This window comes from Anomalospiza imberbis, chromosome 16 (assembly GCF_031753505.1).
Source record: "Anomalospiza imberbis isolate Cuckoo-Finch-1a 21T00152 chromosome 16, ASM3175350v1, whole genome shotgun sequence".
NCBI classification, from domain to species: Eukaryota; Metazoa; Chordata; class Aves; order Passeriformes; family Viduidae; genus Anomalospiza; species Anomalospiza imberbis.
Genome location: NC_089696.1, coordinates 1,795,715 through 1,811,673, shown reverse-complemented (window position 1 = coordinate 1,811,673; position 15,959 = coordinate 1,795,715). Strand labels below are relative to the sequence as shown.

Sequence of the window (15,959 nt, the reverse complement as noted above, 5' to 3'; positions counted from 1 at the left end):
GCTCCCGTGGTGGCTGCCGGCTCTGCTGTGCCAGCCCTCACACTGAGCCGGTGGTGGTGGGCATGAGGGGATGTGGACTGGGAACGGCCGGTGGCGGTGGGGCGTTCCTTTGGCCAGGAACACGGGACACCAGCTCAGGGAGCGTGGGAATGTGACAGAGCTGTGCTGTCGCAACATCCCCAGGGCGTGTGAGAGGCAGCGAGGCTGCGTTTCCCCCGGATCCCCCCTGCTCCTCGGCTGCAAAACCTGCTCTTCCCACCGGGGCGAGGGCGACCTTTGCCTCGCTCCCCTGCAGGAGCCACCACCGCTGCTTGGGAAAACCTGCTCCTTCCCCCAGTGCCCGCTGAGCAGACGGTGCCTCGGCAGCTCTGCCGCTCCCGGGCCGAGGATGGCGGTACCTGCTCGCCCTCGTACTCGCAGAGCGCCTCCACGGGGATGGGCTGCGGCGGCGGCTGCCGGCGGTACCGCAGGGGCAGGACCTGCTGGCTGCGCTCCTGCAGCGACTTCACCACGGCCTCGTACTTGTCCAGGGCCTTCTCCTGGTCCTGGCACGGGGCAACAAAACGAAACAGTAGGAAAACAGGGGAAGAACGAACTCCTGGGCTCTCACAGCCAGGGAGGAGCTCGTTCCCACGCAGCCGGGACAGAAGCCGTGCCTTCTTCTGCGCTGAAGGCACCTCCTGCAGCCCTGTGTTCCTGTTCCAGATGCTCCTGCACACTCTTGCCTCCTTCTACAACCGGGCTGAGGACTGGGACCGTGCCCAGGGGTTGCCATGCCAGCGCACAGTGACACTGTTCCCCGGTGCCCAGACCACACCGGCATGGCTGCGTGTTGGTGGATAGCTCCATTCCCAGCTCTGATTCCAGCCCTGTCACAAGGCTCTCCAGCAGCTGCTCTATTTCTAGCCCTGAAGGTGGAGATCCCGAGATGCTGAGTGGGATGGAGCATGCAGGAGAAGGGACAGCTCTTGGGAAGAGCTGTAAACTGTCCCAGGACACCTGCATCAGCTGGGCCTGCTGCAGCATGCTTGGGCTTGGGTTTGGTCTTAGACTTAGGCTCAGGCTCAGGCCCAGCACAGCCCTTCCCAAGTGGGCGATCTCCAGCCCAGCTCACTGCAGCACAGCGAGTTCCACAACCTCCTCTGGCAGCAGGTCTAATTATGCTCCCACCCTCAACAAGTGCTAACTCAATGAGAGAACAAATAAAAACCAGCCCAGTGAGCAATTACGTTGCTAGGGGAGAGGCAATCTCTAGCCAGGGGGAAAGGAAGAGCTGGGGGAAGGCCGGGCACGGGGAGGCAGCAGCACAACCCTGCTGCTCCCCGTGGAGAAAGCTGGGCCAGGTGCCCACACGGGCGGGGACATCCCTGTGCCAGTGCCATGGGGACAGTGGCTCCTGCTGCTGCCTCCCCTGCAGTCCTGCCTGCAGACACTCACATCCAGCTCCCGGAGGAGAGACTCCAGCTGGTATCTGTCCTTGAACTCCGGGCTGAATTTTTGGTCCAGGTCTGTATCCACCTTCTTCAAAAGCTCCTGAGCATCCTTGGTGTCCTTCTGAAACTGCAGAGAGGGAAAGTTTCTTGTGAGAGAGGATCCTGCTGAAACATGGAGCAGACCCTGCACGGTCTCCACACAGCCACCAGGAGCTACTCTGGGCATTTGAACGCCTAGAACACGTGGAGAAAGGCAAGGGATCACGATTTCCCTTGCTCAGGACATCAGATCAAAGGAAACAACAACCAGGGAGGAGCAGCTTATTCCATACAGAGTTGTTAAGTCCCACCTTTCCCTGCCCTCACTTTTGTTTCACCGGGACAGCATCACCACGGTGTGTGGTGCCACCACTGCCAGCGCCAGCAGAAGGGAGAGCCAAGCCCTTCCACACACAAACCATCCCCTGGGGCAGCTGTTCTGGCAGATCCCCACAAAAGGCACTGCCTGGGCTGGGCACCACGGCTCAGCTTTGGCAGGAGACTCATCGGGTGGTGAACACGCCCAGGCTGTGGGAGAGGAATCCAGCCCGACCTGCTCCCCTGCAGAGCCTCCCTGGCTGTCAGATGCCATTTATCCAGCAGACATCTGTCTGCCCAGCTCAGCTGGGACACTCAGCCCTTGTGCCCGGCTCCCTGGGGGGCAGCTCGGCTTGTGGCAGCTGGGACTTCCTACATGGACCTGTTCTGCTTCCCAGAGGAGCATGCAAGCTCTCCCCATGCCCTGTTTGGGGGTGAGGGATCTCTGCTGTCCTGGGGACAAGGAAGCTGACACTGACTGTGGTTCACGACACTTCTGCTGGAGCAGAAGCTTTCTGCAAGTCATGCTTTGGCCAAGCAATCACTTACCTTTGGTGCCTGAGCAATTATCACTTGTTTTCTATCAGCTCAAGGTGCTCTCCTAGCCTTAAAAATCCTGGTTTTAGAGCACTCCATTTCTTCTACTTAGTTTCCAGAATAGCAGGAATTTTTGTGTTCTAGGATCTCCTGCAACCCAGCACCTGCTCTCTGGGCTCCAACAAGTCACTGCCCCCAAGATGTGGTACCTTGTGGAAGTCCTCCATGAACTTCAGGTGGCTCTCTTCGCAGATCAGCAGGTTCAGGTACTCCTTCCAGTCGGCGTGCACGGCCTCGATGTGAGCCTGCAGCACAGGGGAGAGAGGGGACATCAGCGGGATCCCCACGCCAGGAGAAGCCTGAAGTGCCCACCAGGAAGTCCCAGCTGCCATCCTGAGTGGGCAGCTCTCTGGCTGCTTCTGGAGCCACCCAGATGCTCTCAGAGGGAGCCCAGGACGGGAATACCCAAGGCTGGGATGATCCCATGGGAACACAGGCTGTGTGCAGGTGGAACATCCTTGTGAACATCCTCCCACCAAACAGGGAAGGGTTCCACCATGGTTTATCCTCTTTAGGTGGGCACAAGGTAATTGCCATAGGAATGAGGAAGATGGGAAGAGCTCCTTAGGTTTATCCTTCCTCCTGCTGTGGTGTTTACACATCTGCAAGTGAAGGAGGCTTTTTCCCCCTTGGCATCTCAGGAACTAAAGTCACGAGTGGTGTTGGCACTGGGTCCCACTCTGGAGAAGGGCTGGGCAAGTTGCCCATGCTCCAGGGTGGGTGGAGAGCTGGGACCCATCCCTGGTGCTCACCTCGATGGCATTCTTCCCGGGGTGGTTCTGGGCCAGCAGCTGATCCCCATCGGCATGCAGCTTGTTGATGGCCTCCTCCTTCTCCTCCAGCTTCCGGTGGATGAAGTTCTGGATGGAGAGAGGTGAGATATTGATCCCCACGCAAAGGAAGGGGGCCCTGGCTGTACTCTGGGGCTGAGCAGCTCCACAAGACAGTGTGCTGTTCTCCCACTGCAGCTTTCACTTTTCCTTCCCTTGCAGATGTTGCTAAAGATGTGACTGCTGCCAAGCCAGCGCTGAGATAAAGGACAGGAGGGCGAGGGAGCTGTCCCTATCGTGGGGACACTTCCCCATCACGTTATCTTTGGCAGAGGTAAGGATTAACCTCACTATCCCTGTACTATCAGCTGCACATCTCAAAGCCCTTCACAGTGGGTTGGGGGAGACTGAGGCACGGGAGAAGGAACATTTCCTGCCCCCATCCAGCGCCCCTGGCCCCATGCCCAGCTCCCCTTTGCCCAGCAGCAGCCGGAGCAGGGCCAGGCTGCGGGGAGCGCACAGACCTCGTACTGGCGGCGCCGGCTGGGGTAGTCCAAGTTGTGGTCGCTCCAGTCGTAATGGGTCCTGTCCTTGGCCTGCTGATCCAGCCAGTAGAGCTTGTTGGTGCAGCGCTGCATGTAATCCTGCAGCGAGTTCAGGTCCTGCTGCCGCTGCTGGGAGCCGGCCTGCGCAGGGGCACAGGGACAGCTCAGCCCAAAGCTCCTCTCTGGGGGTCCCCCAGGGCCACCCCAACAAGGGGCCCCTCCAGGAGGGCTCTTCCCCCAGGATCCAGGGGCTCTTACCAGCAGCTTCTGGTATTTGGCTTGGAAGTCGCTCATGTTTTCCTGGAGGAGGAGCAAGGCATGGGTTAGGAGCGGTGGCTGGAGAGCAGTGCTCTGACAGGGGCTCGAGGGTGCAGAGGATGTGGGTTTAGGCTGGAAGGGGATATAGTTTATGGAATTTGCCTCACTGTAAAGCCAGAGCCGGCATACGATGCTGGGCTCTGGGGCTGGGAGGAGATCTGGGCACCCACCCATACCTGCTCTGGGCTGTAGCACCCTGGATAGTGGGACACCCTCCCCTTCATCCAGGGCTCAGGCCAGGGCTGACCCTTCAGCGCAGCAGGGAGAGGGGCAGGAGAACTGACCTTGCTTCCTTCCTTGACAATGTGTGGCCCGATGGCCATGACCTCATTGTGGAAGATGTTGTGCTCTTCTACCTGGCTGTTGACCAGCGGCAGGTCAGTCCCAAAGCCTTTGCTGCTCAGTGCATCCTGGGGTGCACAGGAGTTGGGATTAGCAATGGGGGAATGGGGTGAGGCTGCCAAGAGCTAGGAAACTCCTCTTGGAGGTGGCCATGGAGCTGAGTTTGGATGAGCTCCAGTGGCTGCAGTGTATGGATGCCCCAGGAGCGTGTGGATGAAATCAGCTGTGCTGGAGGGCAGCCATGGGGAAACCAGTTTGGGGGGTTAAACCCTTCTCTGGCTGGAAGAGTGTAGGGAGTGGGATGAAATGAAAAACAAAGGCTGTGGAGTAGAGCCTAAAGCAGGTGGTGACTGCGGATGCTGAGGCCAGGAGTGGTGCTACCTTGAGCGCTGACTCTGGTGCCACAGCAGCCGGCCTTGTCCCACCACCTCTGCCCCTCCCCTGCCACCCAGCTGTTTGCAGCTCCCAGTGTGGAGCTACCCAGAGGCTTTCCAAGAGGCAGTTTCTCTATGGGGAGCTGCAGGAGTCCCTGCCCAGCTGATGCTGCTGGCCAGGCAGTGACACTGGTGGCCCCCTTGGTACCTGTTTCTCCTCGATCACCGTTGACCAGTTGACCTGGGGCTCGATGTGCTGCAGGGGGAAGTTGTAGATCTGGCCGTGTTTCACACGCAGGTTTTCCACACGTTCCTTCAGCTGCCGGATGCTGCGGGAAGGGAAAGGTGAGGGTGGGATGCGGGATGTGGGCATGGGCTGGCATTAGCTGGCATTATTGGTGGGTGTAGCTGATCCTCTCCAGGCCCCCATGGACAGTGGGCTGTCTTTAGGGGGAGCCCAGGCAGCTCTGCTGTGCAATGGCTGGGCAGAGGTTCCTGTGCTCTGCCCTCTGCCAGGGGCTGCTCCCGTGGCTGTGAGCTCAGGGCAGGCTGGACCTGGGACACAGTGTGGGGCACAGTGGGCAGGGGCCACCTTGCCCCGCTGCCATCATCTCACACTCCACGTGCCCAGGATGGTGTGGGTCACACACCCTAACAGGAGTTGGGATGCAGAGGTGACCCCCCCACTGCAGGCAGCAGCTGAGCAGAGCCCCTGGAGAGGCCTCCCCCTCGTCCAAGGGCTCTGGGGACAGTGCCCCTGTGGCACTCACTCTTCTGTGATCATGTCCCCCTGGGGGTGCTTCATGTGCCGGGCCACGGCCGCGTCCCCGTCCAGCACGTAGAGCAGCTTGTCGGACTCTGAGAGTTTCTGTGCTGTCAGCTCCTTGTACTGCGCCAGCTGGCACGCCTTGATCTTGTGCAGGTCCTGTGCCGTGGGGACGGGAGGAAGGGTCACCACTTGGGGGCCAAGAGGTCATCCCACCCCTCTCTCTTGGCACTGGAGAGGAGCAGAAGCTCTGCTGTCTCCCATCCACCTGGGATGGATTTTACTTTCCCCTCTCCTGTGACAGGATCATGGAATGGTTTGGGTTGGAAGGGACCTCAAAGACCATCCAGCTCCAACTCCCTTGTCATGGGCAGGGACACCTTCCACTTGACAAGGTTGCACCAGTCTCACCTGCTGGGGAAGGGCTGGGGAGCTGCCTCGCCTCAGGATGCATCCTTTGGGACCAGGATGGTTCAGGCCTCTCCTCCTCCACCCCAGCTCCCTGCTGGGATGCACACCCCCACTCTGCACAATCCTGCCCCCTGGATAGGGGGAATTTCGGGGCCCTGTTGCCTGGAACACCCTCCCACCCTCTTCCCATGAGTAGGGGCGACCCCAATAACCCTTAAATGACCCTTGCAGATCATCACAGTCCAGGTACCAATGCAGGGCTGGGCAGCCACCCACACGTGCCATAGGAGAGGAGGGGAGAGCCCAGGAAGCGCGGAAAGGCTGGGGCAGGAGGCAGAGGGGAGAGCCTCGTGGGACCGTGCCTTGCTTACATTTTGCATTCGGGAATCGGTCTCCACGATGTTTTTCTCCACCTGGTCAGCATTTTTCTGCAGGCGCTCGATGAGCTCGGTCAGCTCTTTGCTGGAGATGCTGGGGAGAGAACGGAGGTCTTGTCACCCACAGAGGCGGCCACAGCTCCCGGGGGTGCCCGGGGGTGCCGTGACCCCGGGGGTGGCCGGGGGCCAGCCGAGCCTGCCAGGCACTGCAGCTGTGTGTGACTCACTGCTGCCTTCCAACACTTTCCAAAATACTCAGCCAGTGGGACAGGAGGGGGTGGGGGACGGGTGGAAACGGGAGCGATGCCTGAGCCTCCCTCGGCTTCAGAGCAGGAAAGAAAAGAGCTCTTTGCAGGGACAGGGAGAGAATCACAGAATATCCTCAGCTGAAAGGGACTCACAAAGGTGAGCAGCTCCTGGCCCTGCACAGAGACCCCAACAAGCCCATCCTGTGCCTGAGAAGGGGGGTCCCGTGTGGAAACAGTGGAGCTGGAGCAGCAGGGAGGCCCTGGCCCCCATGCCCACAGGGCAGGTGGCCCCTTGGGGGCTGTTGCCCGTGGGCAGCCCCTGCCTGCAGCCCTGCTCTGCCCCTCTGTGCCGTGCTCAGAGCTTCCCTCTCTGCAAGGAGTTATTCACACTTTAAACCCAGGAAGAGGATGGGATCACACACGTTGCATCTCTTGCAGCGCTTTCTCCTGTGCTGGGCACTGGTTTTGCTCCCAGGGTGCAGGGCCAGCCCAAATATTCCCATCCAAGCGCAGGGACAGCAGAGCTGGAGCAGAGTCAGAACAACCCGTGACGCAGCTTCTGCATTGCTGGGGTTATTTTAAACATTTCATCTCATTGCTGTCACTTGGCTGCAAGGAGAGGCTGCAGCATGCCAGGGCCAGCTCCAGGGGTGTGTGCCAGGCACTGCCCGCAGCTCTCCCACCCCTGACCAGGGGGGTGTGCCCCCCAAATCCCTGCAGCCCGAGGGAGCTGAGGCGGCTGGCAAGGCTGGGGTGTCCCAGCTGTGCTGCTTTGCCACCTGGGCTGGCTCAGTCCAGTCCCAACCACCTTAATATGAGCCTTAAAGACCTCGTTATGTGGTGGCAGAACTAATCTTTATGTGGCACTTGGAAGTGTCAACTGCTGTTGGAGCAGCTGGAGAGAACGAGTGGGGCTGGCTGGGGGAGCAGCAGCATCCCAGCAGTGCTGGCTCATGGCACAGAGAGCTCCTGCATCCCCAGGTAGAATCATGGAATTGTAAAGGTTGGAAAACCCTCTAAGATCATCGAGTGCAGTCATTCCCCCAGCACTGCCAAGGCCACCACTAACCCATGTCCCCAAGTGCCACATCCACACAGCTTTTAAATCCTTTCAGGAATAGTAACCCCACCACTGCCTGGGCAGCTGCCAGTGCCTGACCACCTTTCCCGTGAAGGAATATTCCCAGTATCCAATCTAAACCTCCCCTGGCACAGTTGGGGCCATTCCCCCTTGTCCTGTCCCTGTTCCCTGGGAGCAGAGCCCGACCCCCCTGGCTGTCCCCTCCTGTCAGGAGTTGTGCAGAGCCACAAGGTCCCCCCTGAGCCTCCTTTTCTCCAGGCTGAGCCCCTTTCCCAGCTCCCTCAGCCCCTCCTGGTGCTCCACCCCCTTCCCACCTCTGTTCCCTTCTCTGGACACGCTCCAGCCCCTCCGTGTTGGGAGGGCCCAGAAGTGACCCCAGGATTGGTGCTGCAGCTCCCCCAGGACTCTGGTGCTGAGTTTCAGGACCTGTTCCTGCCCGCCCCGTGTGCTGTCGCTTCAGTGCAGCAGAACAAACTCAAACCCCAGCTCTGGGCTTGTTCCTCCCTACCTCAAACCTGCCCCAGGCTGCAGGAGCCTTGTGGCATCCAACAGCTCCAGAAAAGTTCACACTTCCCTGGGAAGTTCTGGTATGGGCATGGTTTACACTGATTTTTTTCTTTTTATAGAAGCTGCATCATCACGATGGTACTCGGAGGTTTGTGCCCATCACTGTGCCTGCTGCCTGCCTGGCACCTCCTGCACCAGCAGCAATGAACCCAGTGGGCATTCCTGGGCACAGGAGACAAGGAAGGGGTCGCTGGCAGTAGTGGTTGCAATAATTCCAGGGATGATTCTCATTCTTTGTTCAATAATCACAGCTGGAGGGTGCAGGGTGCACTGGGAGATGGGATGTGGGTGGCTGGCTCCTGCTCCAGTGGTAGAAGCAGCTCCTCAAAATCCACTTTGAGGTTTCTTCCAACCTTCATCATCCCACAGAAACCAGGGCAGCAGTCAGGTGGAATCAGTGGTTTGGAGTGGGTGACTGAAATGTGCTGCACGTGTTTGGGTCTCTTCGGGTGATGGTTGCTCAGAGCTGGCATCTCCTGCATCCTGGCAGAGCTTGTGGCCACCAAGGAGCCTTCCTCACCTCCCACCCATGCACTGGGGGCCACCTGAGCTTGGAGGGTGAGGGAGGTTCATTGTCCAGGTGGGAGCTTGGGATGCTCACTGTGAGGGCCGGGAGCTGGACTGGCCCTGAGCTGGGCACGAGCTGGAAGCTCTTGCTGGCTCCTCTCCCTGTGCCCTGCCTTGCTCTCAGTGACTCCAGCAAGTCCAAGGATGGATCTTCAGGGTTTCAGTGGATCTGCAGCATGGATGGGAAAACCATCCTGAAACCCAGGAGAAGTCTGAGCTTTTTCTAGTTCTAGTTTTGACTGGAGCCTCTAAGTTGTAGGGAGGAAATAAACCTAAGGCAGGGATTTTTTGGATCCATGGCTGTGGTTCAGGCTGCTGACCTGGAGAGCTGAGCCTGGAGCCTCAGCCCAGCCTTTTGCTCACTTTGCATCAGCAAAACTGATCTCAGGTGCTTGAAGCAGCGAGTGCAGCTCCCCGCCCTGACCCTCCCCTTCAGGTACCGGCTCTGCCGAGCCACTTTGGGGTGAGGATGTTGTGTCTGGCCAAGGATGAGCCCCTGGTCCCCTTCTCTCTGCTCCTCTCTCAGGCTGGAGCCACAAGATCTCCTCATCCCTGTCATCACCCGTGCCCTGCCAGCCCCTTCCCAAGCTGGGGGTGCTGCCCCTGGACCCCCCTGCCCACCTCCTGCTCCCAATGACTCCCAGAACCCAGGGCCGAGGCAGAGTCACCCTCCAGCCCCGTGGCACCTGGGGACGGTGACATCCCTTCTCCATCCCTGCAGGACTGGGAGCAGGTGAGGGCAGGGGAAGGGGGGCAGAGAAGGGCCATTCCCTGCGTTGGAGGGATGGTTGGCTTGGTGATCCAGAAACTGCAGTGTCTGGGTGACCAGGGCAAAGAAATGCAGCCTTGCTCAGAGCAAGCAAGGACATGCTGGGAGGTGATGTGGGCATGGCTGGGCTCTCCTGACACACCAGAGGAGCCCTTTGCTCTCTCCACCTCTGTGGTTTACGTGAGAGTCACCAGCTGAGGCTGTGGGACAGGGAACTCTCATCAAAACTCCCATGGGAGCTGCACCTCAAACTGCAGCATCGGGGAGCTGCTGCTGTGCACCCTGTCCTGCCCTGAGCTCGGCTGTGCTCCGCCCATGCCACTGCTGCTGGAAATGCAGGGGTAACAAGTGTGCAGGAACAAACAGAGAAGTAAGAGAGAATGGGAACCTCTCATGTAAGACCTCTCTTATTTGTGTATTTATTTCTCCACACTTGTCACTTTGGTGCCACTTCATTAACCAGCCTGGACATCACTGCTGTGAGAATATCAGGCCAGTTAATTACCATCAGGCCAGTTAATTACCCACCTGTCCCCACCACAGCTGGGGCTATGTGGATAAACCAGAGGAGGAGCACCATCCCTGCATCCAGCTGCATGTCAAACAGGAAAGTTGAAGCCTGGCTGGAATCTCCCTACCAGGGGATGGAGGAGTTTGGCTTCATCTGCTGCGAGGGGCAAGATGCTGGAGTGCCAGGAAAAGGAGGAATGGCTTCCCACTGCCAGAGGGCAGGGATGGATGGGATATTGGGAAGGAATTGTTCCCTGGCAGGGTGAGGAGGCCCTGGCACAGGGTGCCCAGAGCAGCTGTGGCTGCCCCTGGATCCCTGGCAGTGCCCAAGGCCAGGCTGGACGGGGCTTGGAGCAGCCTGGGACAGTGGAAGGTGTCCCCCTGGCAGAGGTGGGATGAGATGGGCTTGAAGCTCCCTTACAACACAACCCATTCCATGATTCTGTGCAGGAGAAGCATAGATTGTTGGCCAAAGCAGTGAGGAAGCTTTGGCTGTCCCAGGAAAAGTGTGTGGATGGGACTGATAGGATGTGGCTCTTTTGGGAAGCTGCCAGGAAGAGCCATGGATGCATCCAGGCTTTGGAGCAGAGCTGCTGGCAGGGGAAGAAAAAGGGATGCCAGGGCCAAAAAACAGGCTGGGGGTGGCTGGAGCATGGAGCAGAGCTGGGGAGGGAGGGAGAAGGGCAGGATTTGGCCAGAGCCCAGCTGGGATGGGCAGTACACACGAGACTGAGCAGAGCCAGGAGCGAAGGTGCCCAGGACACAACCCCTGCCAGGCTGCAGCACAGGGGGGAATGCAGAGCTGTTCTGCTGGAATAGATAAGGCTTTGTTTGAGAGATGAAAAAAAAAAAAAAAAAGCCTGGAAAAACTGGCTTTGCCATTTCTGGAGAACTTTAACATTCTCTGGTGAGGAAGGGAAAAATGATCTCTCTCATGGAAAGCTGTGCTCAGCACAAGAGTTGATTTTTGTCAGTGCCATTGCCTGGCTGGGGTGAAGGACCCCAGGTCATTCCCATGGGGAATGGGAGCTGCTTTTGGGGTTTCTCCCAGCTAAGGCACCAGGAGGAAACTGCACCCTGGCAGACAGCACTTCATCCATGTTCCACAATTCTGCCCTCAAGACCTTGCTTTCAGAGGGGTTCAGGTGTTTCTGAAGGCTTAAGGGGATTTTTAGGATTCAGGTTTTTCTTTCTTCTGTTTTCTTAGGGGTTTGGTGGTTTTTCTTAGTATTTTAGTTGTGATTTGTTGGGGGATTTTTATTAAGAGAGGTTCTCAACAAATATGATGATAATTATTGTAATGTGAAAACTTTGCTGCTAAAAACTGGACTTTTCCTCTATTCATTTTTGTTTTTCTCTTCTCATTAGGTTGCACCCTCACTGGTAAGAGCAGGTTTTGGAGCAAACCTCCCTGAGATCAGTTTCTCCAGGATGTGCAAAGGTCTTGTGCTTGCTGGCAGGTGGTAGAAAATCCCTTTGATTACTCAAGTTTCCTTTTTTCCAAACAAGGAGGCTGTTTCCTTAATCCCTCCAAGGGAGGATGTTCAGACACTCCTGAATTTTGACCGCTCCAGCTGACCAAGTTCCCTGGGAAGGCTCCTGCTGGGAATTTGTCCCATGAGCCTGATCCTTGCTGGGAGGGTTAAGGGAAGGGCTCTGTCCTGCTCAGGGATGCTGCTCTCCTGTCAGGAAACCTTCCCATCCCAGAGGCTTCTCCTGGTGGGATGGCTTGGCCAGGGACAGGGGAGTTGGGTGAGGATGGGGTCTGATCCCACCACTGGGAGGGACAATCAGCACAGCAGGCAGTGCCCACCCACTGCTGCTCTCAATTCCATCCCCATTCAATGGCCATTTACAGGGATTTCATGGAAAGCTCTCCCATGTCAGCCCTGCTGCTGGAGGCCGGACTTTAGGAGAAATTCAACTGAACGAATCCTCCAGAAGGCCACAGCACAGAGCTATAAATGTCCTTAAAGCTCCCCCAGCCACAGCTCCCACTGCATGAAATTCTCTCATGCTGCCTTTAATGACACTGGAGTGAAACTGTGGCAGGGTAGAGAGCACGAGGGCTGGGCTCTGGCTACGGTAATTCAGGTTTGGGAGAGATTAGGATCTGGCTGAAAACTCAGAGCAGAGTTCTGTCAAGCTGCCCACGTCAGGGTGTAGCTGGACAGCAGGGTTGCTGTGCTCAGCCCAGCCTGTTCCAGTTGTATTTATCTTCCCTCGTAGGAATGGTGATATTTTTTTGTAATCTGCATGGAAATGAGGGCAGAAATGGGGCGGGCGATGGGAGGCTCGCTCCACCCTCAGCCCTGAGCAGCTCCTGACTCACCTGCTGACTCCAGCCCTTCCAAACAGCCTCTGGAAATGGGTGCCAGCCCTGTAGGCAGAGCTGTCCCAGTGCCTGCACCCCCTCTTACCTGAGGAGTGACACTGGTGAGGGTCTCCAGGGCTGGGAGTGCTCCTGGGTGGCTGCTCTCACCCCAAGGACCCCGAGGATGAACAACTTTCCTGCTGCCAGGAGGGAGCGTTTCAGCAGCAGCTGTGAAGGCTGAACTGGTTTTTATCATGAAATTATCAAATGGTTTGAGTTAGATGGGCAGGGACACCTTTCACTATCCCAGGTTGCTCCAAGCTCTGTCCAGCCTGGCCTCGGGCACTTCAGTGAGGGCACCTCCCTCACTGTTTTCTACCTGCCAAGCCTGGACTATCAAAAAAAGAAGAAGCCAACCTCCTGTTTTCTAAGCATGGCAGGTGTTTGAAGAACATGATTTGGAAGGACGCTGATGATTTTCCCCACACTGTGGCTCTGTTCAAGGCTTGTGCCTTCCCTTCCAGGGACACACATCCATGTAACAACGCAGTGGTCATGGCTGAATTCCCAGGGCCTTCCCAGACTCAGGGATGAGAGCAGAATAAAGCAATCAAGTCCATGAAACAAAAGAGATGTCACCAGGATGAGAAGACAAAAGAGATGTCATCATCCTCCAGGATCCCCAGCCAAGGCCAGGAGATGCCCAGAGCTGGGTGGGGATGGCTACTGAACCTGGAGGCTTCGAGCCCAGGCAGATCACAGAGCTGCAGCAGATATTCCTAAGGAGAGACTTGGAGCCCTGGTGCTGCTGGATGGAAGCTTGAGGGCCACTTTGGGGTTGGGCCAGGGTCACATCCAGGGGACAAAGAGCCGTTCATGGGGAGGTTGCAGCACCTGGCTTGGGTGCCAGTGCTGTTCAAGGAGGTGCTCTCATCCTGGGCAGGCTTTGTCCCGAGGCTGAGGAAGCCACCAAGGCTCCCATGGCTCCTCTCCAGGCTCTATCCTGCTGCTGGACGATGTTCCCTGGACAGCCCCTGCCTCCCACAGCTGAGCCCGTGGCCCTGGCTCCCGGCGGTGGCAGGACACGCTCCGGTGCCCCTCTCTCTTGCCAAACCGGTGCTGGGTTCTCGCCCTATCCCTCGGTGCTTTGAAGACTCCGTCACGGGCAGCGCCCTGGCACCGCGCCCTGCCCAAGGCGCAGCCGCTGCGCAGCCCGGCGGGAAGAGGCCGCGCTCCCGCGGTGTCGAAATCCCGGTCTCTGCTGGCGGCGGGGGCGGGCGGTTGATTTGAGGAGTGTTGCTCTGTTTTCCTGGCAGCAGAGCTGGGCGGGAGCCGCCTGGGAGCCTGGCAGTGCCTGGAGCAGGGGACGGGGCAGGAGCTCCTCACTTCTTCGCAATCCTCCTCCAGCAAGTTGTTCAACCGGTCGGGCACCGGCACCGGCTTCCCCATCTTGATGGTGGGGCTGTTTCCACACGGTGGGAGTGTTCCCTGGATTCACAGATGTTTGTAAACTCCAAGGCAGGAATTAACAAATTGGGGCTAATAAGCACAGCTCTCCCCGAGGTGTGCACGGACAGCCGGGGCGCAGGGAGGGAGGGAGGGTGGCCCCGGGCACAGCCCTGCGCTGCTTCCTCAGCCACCACCAGCCAGAAAAACAGAGGTTTCAGCCTGGCCCGCAGCCTCCGGAGGTGCTTTGGCACCTGCCCAGGGCCGCTGGGCTGCAGGCAGGGCGGCGGAGGGAAGCTTCTTCCTTCCTGAGCCGATCCCCGGCGGATGGAGAGAGCACGGGCTACCCAGGGCTGGGAGCGCAGCCCCACGGTGGGCACCCCGCACAGTGCAGGTCTGTCTCCTCCTGCTTCACAGCATCCTGATGCTCCCGGAGCCCTGTGCTGCCAGCCCCGGCGCGGGGTTTCTCACTTTCGAGCCGCCCACTAACTCCCCCGAAGTTCAGAAATGCGCCTGGGTTTTGGCACCATCCTTCACCTGGGGCAATGCCGGGGCCACCAGGGAGGAGCGGAGCCCCCGAGGGCTCCGTGCCACCCCCGTCTCCTCCTGCCTGCCCTCCCCGGGGCAGCATCTGGCAGCAGAGCACGCCCCGGGCTTTGGGAGCCTGGGCGGCCCTGCCGAGCCAGCCGGGCTGCCGGGGGAGCCTTCCCCGGGGCTGGAGCCTCAGCCCCAGGAGAGGGAGCTCCGCAATCCCCTGTGCCAGGGCAGCAGCGGGCAGAGGCTCCCCTGGCGGGGAGCACCCTCCCACCGCCACGGCCCCGCTCCCGTGGGCAGGGAGCGGCCAGGGGCTCCCCTGCTTGGGAAATGTCCCCTTTTGGGCTGACTGGTCCCTCTCTGGCTCCTCGAAGGCACCTCAGCCCCTGCACCAGCTCCCCAGCTTCCTTCCCAAAGGAGGATTTTTGGGAGAGGGCGGATGCTCGGACTGCACCAGCCAGGATTGGTGCCGGTGGAGAGGAATGGAAGGGATGAACAGCCATGGGCTGGGATCATGAATCCTTGAATCACTCAGAATCCTGGAGCACTCCACATGCTCCAGAGCCCTTGCAGCTCCTCTGGGAAGCACGGGACACATTTCTGAATTAATCCCAACATCCACCTATTTAGAAAAATATCCCGGTGCAGGCAGGGGCTGGGGACTGTCCACCGTCCAGCCCAGAGAGGCTGAGCCTTCCAGAGGAGGGATTTTTACACCTTTTCCCTTCTATCAGTGACCTTTCACAGGGCGCATTCAACACGCTGCTTTTTTTTTTTTTTTTTTTTTAACCAAACAGTACAACCGAAACGCGTCCCCACCCCGTCAGAGGGAGCCGAGGAAACCACGATGCACCAAATCCTTGGTCCGGAGGGAACAGGGGCGAAGGAGGAGAACAACCAGACTATTTTTCCCTACGAGCTAACCCAGCACACACCTGGAAGCGAAGGAACCTGCTCGCCGGAGCTGCTGCGATGGGAGGGGAACTGGGAGACACAACCTCTGTGCCCACAGCCGGCACACGAGATGGACCCGGCTCGGGGAGGAGCTGACACTTCACGGGGGGGCCAAACATCGGAGTTCCCACACGGTTCTCAGGGGCTCTACCACCACTCAGAGGGTGCCCGCACCTCGGGGATGTCACACTTCAGGGTTCCTCACCTCGGGAATGCCCACTCCTCGGGGGGTGCCCACACTTAAGGGTGTCCACATCTCGGGGGTGCCCACACCTCCAGGGGTACCCGCTCCTTGGGCGGTGCCGACAGTTCGGGGATCCACACCTCGAGGCTTCTCACTCTCGAGGGTGTCCACACCTGGGGGGATTCCCACTCCTCGGGAGGGTTCCCACTCCTCGGGGGGATCAGCTCTGCCGAGCCCCGGCGCGGAGCGGGGGGGATGCTGCGGGACGGGATCCGCGGGATGGCGGCTCTGCTCGTCCCGGGAGGAGCGGGTCTGCCCGGGGCCGGCTCACTCACCTCTTCTTCTGCACGGAGGGGCTGTATTTCCCTTTGTTGCGTTTCCTGAAGAGCGAGTGCATCGCGTCCCCGCACGGCGCCCGCCGCGCTCCTCCTGCCCGTCCCCGCCGCCGCCCGCAGCCTCTGCGCCGCCACCGGGCCGGGCCCCGCCGGGAGGCGG

At 59.0% G+C, this 15,959-nt stretch overlaps 1 protein-coding gene and 1 long non-coding RNA gene across 2 annotated transcripts in view; one reads left to right on the top strand and one right to left on the bottom strand.

Moving 5' to 3' along the window:
• Positions 1-15,959, bottom strand: part of PPL (periplakin) — a 27,072-nt gene extending 11,113 nt beyond the window's left edge. Inside the window, exons 1-11 of the mRNA XM_068206473.1 lie at positions 15,800-15,959; positions 6,285-6,384; positions 5,507-5,661; positions 4,945-5,065; positions 4,305-4,430; positions 3,961-4,002; positions 3,682-3,843; positions 3,140-3,247; positions 2,537-2,632; positions 1,438-1,560; positions 399-545 (exon numbers count right to left, since the gene is read on the bottom strand). Of these exons, the coding sequence (XP_068062574.1) occupies positions 399-545; positions 1,438-1,560; positions 2,537-2,632; positions 3,140-3,247; positions 3,682-3,843; positions 3,961-4,002; positions 4,305-4,430; positions 4,945-5,065; positions 5,507-5,661; positions 6,285-6,384; positions 15,800-15,861 (1,242 nt within the window). The 5' untranslated portion in view covers positions 15,862-15,959. The remainder of the gene's footprint in view (positions 1-398; positions 546-1,437; positions 1,561-2,536; positions 2,633-3,139; positions 3,248-3,681; positions 3,844-3,960; positions 4,003-4,304; positions 4,431-4,944; positions 5,066-5,506; positions 5,662-6,284; positions 6,385-15,799) is intronic.
• Positions 3,143-12,357, top strand: LOC137483436 (uncharacterized). Its single transcript, XR_011004471.1, has 3 exons — positions 3,143-3,261; positions 3,380-3,491; positions 11,401-12,357. It is a non-coding gene; the product is annotated as an uncharacterized lncRNA (long non-coding RNA).